A 9,330-nucleotide genomic window follows, 5' to 3' on the forward strand; every position below is an offset into this window, starting at 1 on the left:
ATATCATAACAGCCTCTTGGGGTATACTCATGGGCAGTGAAATATACTGCATAATCGTGGGACATAACGTACACTCCCTCTGTCATTCTTCGAGTATATTCCAACCCCCTAAGGTATGCTGTAAACCCTTGGGTATACTGTCGCGTTTCCCGTCTTCTTTGTATGTTCTACAAGCCTCTGGGGTATACTGAAGACTCGGGGTATACTGTACGTTCAAAGAGTATACTGCTGACAGCAGTTATGGGCCGCTATCAATTCCTGAGGTAAACTACAAGCTTTGAAGTAAACTGCAATACACTGGCTCTATATAGTGTGTGTGTGTGTGTGTGTGTGTGTGTGTGTGTGTGTGTGATATACGATATTACGATATGCTCGTTTCCCAGGCATTTTAGCACAGGCTGGCGATACATACTGGCAATACTTCCCCCTAAAGGCAGAGGAGGAGAGGTTGCAGGCATTATAATGCTATGTGGGGCCGCGAGGAGGGGGGGGGAGGGGGAATGGCACGTGTGTAGGAGAAAGTCAATACATACGAAGCTACAACACCACCACCAGCACATGCAACACAAACAGTGCAACACACATGACCAGCAACACAGACACATACACACACACACACACACACACACACACACTCTATATAGAGCCGGTCCTCAGCCTCAAGCAACACAAGACCTCTAGACAACACAGGAACACAACCATCCTCAAGTGTTGCCACTTGCAAGTCAACACATCTGCTGACGACAGCGTGGCAACACCTCCCCCTCAAGGAAGACACAACATTGATCATCATGAGAGGTATCTAAACCTGAACGAGACCCTTGAACTGATACTTCAATTTAAAGGACTTTAAACTATGTTCAGAAACTGTATTACACACACACACACACACACACACACACACATAGGGCCAAAGATTTCCTACCATCAGTTTCTGATCGTGGTAGGCCCCTGTGTGGCTGATGGTCACCTTTGATTCCCTTACTCAGCACTTACTTACTCAGCCAGGGTTCGAACCCTACTAAAAAAAGGGTTCCAAGGTGATCCGTCGACGGTACGTGGACAGGTTCACCAGGACCTGGCTCGCCAGGTAGTGTGAGTGTGTGCAGCCCTTCAGACACGTCGAATCCTATCATAGCAGGGTTCGAACCATGTTCCTTTCCGTGGATGTTAACAAGGCTCCCCAGCAAACCGTGAGGAGGCTAAGTGTAATGCTCTCTCTCTCTCTCTCTCTCTCTCTCTCTCTCTCTCTCTCTCTCTCTCTCTCTCTCTCTCTCTCTCTCTCTCTCTCTTACTTCCACACAACCCCACAAGGCAGTCAGAAACCCTCGTAAGGCGAGGGAGTGGAACTCATCAACCACTGATTGAAATGGTCACTTTCAGCAGCAGCCATGGGCGCGTACAACACCCGGTGAAACACACTCAGAAACAATGCTACCAGCTAACTCATTCCCTACCTGCCACCCAGACAGACCCCTACGTGCCACCCAGACAGACCCCTACCAGCCACCCAGACAGATCCCTACCAGCCACCCAGACAGACCCATACCAGCCACCCAGACAGATCCCTACCAGCCATCCACATCTCTACCAGCCACCCAGACCCCTACCAGCCACCCAGACCCCTACCAGCCACCCAGATCTCTACCAGAATTCCTTTTGTAAGAATGAATTCACAGAGCACAACACAGACCTAACCCCACTCAGTCCCCTTGATTACTGCTAGTTCTACAACATATTTGCGTGAGTGGCAACCAGGCAAACAAGGGCTTCCAGGTCATTATACCACTAATAACACTTGATCACCCAGACGTTCAGCAGGGAGGACCATACTACGTCAGACACACACACACACTCCCTCATGAAGACCCCTAACAACCCTACTCTCATTGATGACAAACGACGCAGGTCTTTCTTCGAGACGTACTATCGTATAGTGCGATAGTTCGACGTACGACGGTACGTCTCTTGGGCACTATGGTACAAACCCTTGGGCACGACGGTACGACCCTGGAGCACGACGGTACGTTCCTTAAGCGGGTCGGTACGACCCTGGAGCACGACGGTACGTTCCTTAAGCGGGACGGTACGACCCTGGAGCACGACGGTACGTTCCTTAAGCGGGACGGTACGACCCTTCGGTACGATAGCCTGTTCTTAGACCCGACCCCTCATAAGGGTCAAGTCAAAACGTCGAGCCATCGTACCTAAGAGTCGTACAGTTTTGCTCCAGGGTCGTACCGTCGTGCTCCAGGGTCGTACCGTCGTGCTCCACGGTCGTACCGTCGTGCTCCAGGGTCGTACCGTCGTGCTCCACGGTCGTACCGTCGTGCTCCACGGTCGTACCGTCGTGCTCCACGGTCGTGCTCGTGAGGTCAGACAGAAGAACGACCCTCATCAAGATCCTCTAACTCCAAGTGGGAGTCGAACGACAAGCTGGCCACCTCAGGCGTTGCCGTGGGCAGGTAACACACGTCATCAGTGGGACGATGTATGTGGCAACACGTACTGCATATACTGTGGGTTAGGCCGCCAGGCGGAACGGCCACAGTCTCCTGCCCTCAACACCAACACTTCCCTCCACACACACACACACACAGTGTCTTGCAGGTCCTCCTCTTGACTCACAAGTCCCATTACACATCCTTGAGCCGTCAATAATTCCAATACATCAATGAGGCAAGGTATAACTTGCCTCTCACATGCTCCGTGATCAATTTACCAAGTTGTCACTCTGGCGTCAGGGACTCTCCACTGATTCCCACCCCCCCACTCTTCTCTCTCTCTCTCTCTCTCTCTCTCTCTCTCTCTCTCTCTCTCTCTCTCTCTCTCTCTCTCTCTCTCTCTCCTTCGTTACCCTTGGCTTTCTCATTTTCCATCAATCAATATCTAACTTCTGTGTCTTGTTCTCATCTGTGTCTTCCACTGGGACACCTTCACCACCTACTTGTATCCTCTTTTTCCTCCTATGTTTTCAGTGATGATGTAAACCGCCTCTCAAAAAAATAACTGATCCAAGGCAACATCAACAAAATACCCTACCCTCACCCACACAAAATACCCTACCCTCACCCACACAAAATACCCTACCCTCACCCACACAAAATACCCTACCCTCACCCACACAAAATACCCTACCCTCACCCACACAAAATACCCTACCCTCACCCACACAAAATACCCTACCCTCACCCACACAAAATACCCTACTCTCACCCACACAAAATGGCATCAGACCGAATTCTCTTGGCCACCAAACACCACGCAAACCTCACACAATACACAGCTTCAACCAACCACACAGCCTCCTTCCCGCAAGATACAAGTGGCAACGGACATCAACGAAGCATTTGACACTGCCCTCTGACGCAACCACACACCAGAGACACTTGGCGTCATCCACCACAACAATGAAAAAAAACAAACAGTGGTTGACCATCTTTTCAGCAGGACGCCAAGTTAGAGTCACTCATGAAGGCTGGAACACACACCTCTACAATGGCGTCTCACAAGGAGCAGTTGTTGGTCCAAGTCTCCTGAGTCTCTCCCCACGCGACTTCCCACTTGCAGATCACACCATGAAGAACTGTTCTGGGCACCGAGTGTGGCACACGCATGACATCCACTTTCCCTACACCACAAACATCAACACAGAAGCAAAACACAAAACTTAGACGCCCTCAGAACACTTAACTGGCACAAGAACAAGACAATACAAAGAATCCCTCCAAATCCTTTGAGCACGATTCGTCCGCTCCACCCTTAGCCACGCCTCATCTGCATGATCATCCATCGTTTCAAAAGCAAACATAACAAACATAGCTGCCAGAATATATGTCAAGTGACAGCTAACAAGCTAAGTAATAGCTGCTAGAACATGTCAAGTGACAGCTAACAAGCTAAGTAACACCTGCCACAACACTAAGCTGGCAAAAGAAAAACTGACAAGGCAAGGGAAAGCTAATGGCACAGCTAACAGCTTGGTGGCTAATTAACAAAAATAAAAAATGCTTCGAAGCTAATCAACAGTAGCGAGCCATGTAGCAACAGTAGCGAGCCATGTAGCAATAGTAGCGAGCCATGTAGCAACAGTAGCGAGCCATGTAGCAACAGTAGCGAGCTATGTAGCAGCTAAGTTAGCTAAAGAGCCAAAGGAAAGCTATTGGAACAGCTGATTGCTGGGAAAATTAATTACTGACACCTGACACGAAAAGCAACAACTAAAATAGCCGACAGCTAAAACAGCAACAGCTAAGCTCTTAAGCAAAGGCGAACAGGAAAGCTAACGATTTGTTAAGTAACAGCTATAATACGAAATGACAACGAATCAAGTTACAGTAAAGAAAGAGCAAATAACAGCTCAAAATATCAGGCGACAGAACAGGTAACAGCTTAAAGGGAACAGCTAAGAGAACAAATGACAGGCAATAGACAAAGGAGACCCAAGAAGCTAAGTTAAAGCTAAGTGATAACATAGAAGAACAAAAGCTAATAAAGCCATGCAAGAGGCATGAAGTAAGATAAGAAGACAGCAAAGCAAGAGGCAGCTAACAAGATACAACAAAAATCTAAAGCTAAGCAAGACGTAAGGAGTAGCAAACACGACAGCTAATAGTGGTACAAAAAGCTAAAGAAGCAGAGTAGGAGGCATGAGGCAGCTAATACGACAGCTAACTCAGCAGCATACATAGGACATGAACTAAAGAAGCTAAGCATGAGGTAACAAAAGCTAAACTAGCCAAGAAGGAGGCAGCTAAAACGACAGCTAACATGAGGCAACAAAAGCTTAACAAGCTAAGCAGGAGGCATGAGGTCAGCTAAAACGACAGATAACATCGGACAAAAACTAAACAAGCCAAGCAGGAGGCAGCTAAAACGACAGCTAACATGGCTTAACAATAAGTTAACAAGCCAAGCAGGAGGTAAGAGGCAGCTAACATGACAGCTAACACGGGACAACAAGAGCTATCCGGCCAGTGCCAGGCAGCTGGCGCGGGGGCAGGGGGAGTACGTGTGGCTGTGAACCGTACGCTGGCCCGGCCCCTACTGGCCCGCTGCTGGCCCGGCCCCCACTGGCCCGCTGCTGGCCCGGCCCCTACTGGCCCGCTGCTGGCCCGGCCGCTCGGCCGCCCACTCCTGAACCATCAACTTTAAAACTGAAGCGACGCGTCGTGCTGGCCGGCACGAGCTCATGGGTGGCTCTCCCGCCGCTGGGGCCCGTGTGAGTCCTGCCCTCCCCTGTGTGGCTCCTATCCCCTCCTGTGTGGCTCCTATCCTCTCCTGTGTGGCTCCTATCCTCTCCTGTGTGGCTCCTATCCCCTCCTGTGTGGCTCCTATCCTCTCCTGTGGCCCCTATCCTCTATCCTACTTCTGGCTCCTGTCTATTCCCTAGGGCTCTTGCAACCCCTTAAGGCTCCTTCCCTTTCCTAAGGGCCGGCCCTCATGCCTTTGACTGAAGGCCACAATGCTTCCCACAGGGTTCACCCCCTGTATCTAAGGCCCTCCAAGCTAACCCTTAAGGCCCCTTGCCCTTTTCTGTACACCCCCTGTCTCCTCTCCCCATAGGGTCTACCCTTGATTTCCAAGGGTAAGGTCGTCCCTTAACAACAGGGAGGCCCCGGCCCTAAGGGTGAAGCACAAGCTTTTTTTGATAAATATAAATCCCTCATTACAAACGAAACCATCAAAACGCCTGACTTTGATGAACGAGACTAACAAACTCATCAAACAATAAAGGTTAAAGTTCATACTAATCATCATCATCATCATCATCATCATCATCATCATAATAATAATAATAATAATAATAATAATAATGATAATAATAATAATAATAATAATAATAATAATAATAATAATAATAATAATAATAATAATAATAATAATAATAATAATAATAATAATAATAATAATGATAATAATAATAATGATAATAATAATAATAATAATAAGGACTGGGGAGATATGTGTTCAGTAACATAACAAGTGAACCCCAGAATCACACACTAACCCACATTGACCTTAACCTCTGACCTTTACCCCTTGACCTACTGAGGCAAAGTTATGTGGCAATTACAAAGGTGTTGTTCAATGACCAAATTCCATCATGGAGGAGAAACAAGGTGATTAATGACGCCTTACGGGACCCCACACTGGTCATTTGCATACCGCCACTATGGTACGTCTCCTGTATATTTGTACAGAGCAACACACACCCGTTGTACAACATGCTAGGTTGGGCACAACACATACAGCATAATATTTTTGAAGCAAAATTATGGACTATGGTAATTACTTAAAGTTTAAGTTTATAAGTAACATGGGAACGTAAGTCTGGTTACATAGGTGTTATGGTGTGGTAGCAGGTGTCATAAGTTATAACACGAGGTTGTAACGGCGTGGTAACAGGCGCCATAAGTGTGGTAACAAATGTGATGTAAATGGTATCACAGCGGTGGTAACACAGTGTAACAACCATGGGAAATCAAAAAAAAAAAAAAAGGGGGTTTTGTAAAAGGTGTCATATCTCTTAGTAACACGTTGACATGAGTCTGGTAACGTGTCATGAGATTATGGTAACGGTGTCATGAAGCTGGTAACACGGCATCATAAGTGTGGTAACGTATCACAAGATCTAGTAACGCGGTGTTAGGAGGCCAGTAACATCGACAAAGAATATGGTAACGGTGCCATGAAGTTGGTAACACTATGTCATAAAGGCCGTAACGCACTCTCAAGCATTAATAAGTCTCAACTGGTCTATAATTCCTGTTCCGTTATAGTGAGGATGGAACAGTAGTAAACCACCGACATTATCCCTGTTCCATAGCACAGTAACGCGCCTGGTGGAACAGTACTAGCGCCAACATCATCCCTGTTCCACGGCACAGTAACACGCCTGATGGAACGGTAACTACTAGCGCCAACACTGTCCCTGTTCCACGGCACAGAAACACACTTGATGGAACGGAAGTAACGCTAACCCTGTCCCTCTACCACATTACAGTAATATCAATGTGGAACAGGGATAATGCTAACACTGTTCTTGTCCCACTTTACACTTCCAACCAATTTATATATGTACATATATATTGGAAAGGATCACAACTTTGCGCGTGATCATTTATATTCTTATGAATCCACGCAACTCATAGGAACACACACACACACACACACACACACACATATATATATATATATTATATCTCCCAACAAATGGTACTCATAATGGTCAGATATCGACCCCCATCCTAATTACAAGACCACTTGGCAGACTGGAAGTGTCTGGTCCAGGCTATAAGACCTTAAGGCATTAGAAACATAATGTCAGACCTACATAATGCAATTATAGCCCTGTGTTTACTGTACTACGGGTACCGAAGCCCTGTACAACATGATAAGCCACACATTAATAACTTCTAAGTTACCAGGACAGCCATCGTGTGAAGTTCAAAGTAGGCTGTGGAGTGGTTACCTGTTACTTCGACAGAATGGTAGGGTATTGTTTAATGTGGACGTATGAAACATATATTACGAGCAACTGTTTCAAAAGATATTATATGTATGACCTTTAGTTACACAGTTCCAATAATTCCTTCACTAAATTTTTTGTGTAGTTATACGCTTTATGTACTTCAGGCTCACTGGGGCTAAAGTCATAGTACAAAGGTTACATTTGATCGACCATCCGAGTAACCACTGGTTCAAGACGACCACATCACACAGAAAAAATATATGAATAAATGACTTGACCATATTCCTTCACTCGTCACCCTTGAGCCTAAGTGACACCCCTTCAGATGAACATGTGTCACACAAAGTGCTAAATGACCCAGCCATTATATACCTAAACTACCGGAAAACACCGAAAAAACGCATAAGATCCAGCAGTACGACTACTTTTGGCAGGATGACAACCCCCCCCCCCCCCCCGCACTCCCTGCAGGAATTGCGTAACTGATCACTCGCTGTCTGACGATTACTTTCATTTCCCATATTACAGACAGATTACACACTGTACTTCCCTATTTCCCTAATAACAGCAGCAAAAATAGGATACATCAAGCCTATTTCTTAATATATCACTGGTGGTTATGGTCGAATTGCCATCCATTACAGCTTGTTTATTTCCTGTCCGCGGCTGGCGGTACCTGTCAACTTTCTGGTCCCCCCCACCCACACCAGCCCCCCCTCCCCATCAGCTGATCCCCCCAACTTAATCAGCTGTTTTAAACACCAGTTTCCCCTCACCCCCCCTCAATTCCCCCTCCTTCCCCAACCCCCTCAATTGTTTATCGCGGCAAAGCGACGATAAGGCAGTTATCTCCATCTCCCTACGGCCCGTCGTGCTGTTCGCCGTGATGACGCGGCCACGTATTGCATTAACGGATAATCCCAGACGCCCAGAGAAAGCGGTTGTTGCACTTGGCCGATGCTAGCAGACGACGGCTAGGGCCAGCAGCAGGCAGGCTGCGTCGCCACGCAAAAGAAATATCCTCCATTTTAAGCCGTTAGCCTCCTGACGCACACCAGCCGACGGATCTTCAGAATATTTCCTTGGCGATCGCCCTACCCACACACAGAGACACGGGGAGGAAGATGACAGAAATAACAATCGAATTTGTACTTACTTCCGCCGCCATTCCTTTAGTCGCCATTACCCAGGCCAGAGGAAAGAGGGAGAGTGACGTCACGGATCACGTGATGAGCGGCTCGCGAGCAGGCGCCGCTCCCCCCCAGCGCCAAGTTCAACTCTACTGAATTATCGACTCGTTCTACAGCAAAGCTTACACCGTGTACCATATATATATATATATATATATATATATATATATATATATATATATATCATCATCCACAACAAACTAGTTTTCAAAGAACAAAAGCTGGCTGATCAGTTTGATCAAAATGATAACAAAACAGCTTAAAATCCAATTAACTTTCTTTTTTTACCTTTGTTCGGGGAGAATAATGACCTAATGAGGTTTGAAAAGTCACATCAGTCTGCCAAAATGTTATTTAGACGATGAAGGAACTTGTTTACACCTGAGTTGCTGATGTCCTCACATGAGAGAGTGTATCTCTCATGCTTTCCTGACATATTGGGAAGCCAGAATGAGCAATATGGCAGAATGAGCAATAGGGCTGAGAGGGGAGGAACGAGTCTGGCTAATGACCTACATTTGCAGAGCGCGGAAACCCTTTACCCCCCCCCCCCTCATGCTATCGTTCCCCCAACCCCAAGGCTACAGTACAATCCCAGCTCCCTAACCCTCCCCCCCCCCACTCAACCCTACTCTTCCGTCGTAATGGATCCCACTTATTCTACTT

At 46.9% G+C, this 9,330-nt stretch overlaps 1 protein-coding gene across 8 annotated transcripts in view; it reads right to left on the reverse strand.

Moving 5' to 3' along the window:
* Atpalpha (sodium/potassium-transporting ATPase subunit alpha) overlaps positions 1-8,738 on the reverse strand; it is a 201,627-nt gene extending 192,889 nt beyond the window's left edge. For 6 of the 8 annotated variants that reach the window (XM_071661205.1, XM_071661196.1, XM_071661194.1 and 3 more), the window contains exon 1: positions 8,631-8,672. In XM_071661205.1, the coding sequence (XP_071517306.1) occupies positions 8,631-8,657 (27 nt within the window). In that variant the 5' untranslated portion in view covers positions 8,658-8,672. Of the gene's footprint in view, positions 1-8,630 lie in introns of all 8 variants that reach the window. The other 2 variants (XM_071661202.1, XM_071661200.1) reach the window with 2 other exon arrangements.
* Positions 8,739-9,330: the final 592 nt, after the last annotated feature.

Source organism: Panulirus ornatus, chromosome 73, assembly GCF_036320965.1.
Source record: "Panulirus ornatus isolate Po-2019 chromosome 73, ASM3632096v1, whole genome shotgun sequence".
NCBI classification, from domain to species: Eukaryota; Metazoa; Arthropoda; class Malacostraca; order Decapoda; family Palinuridae; genus Panulirus; species Panulirus ornatus.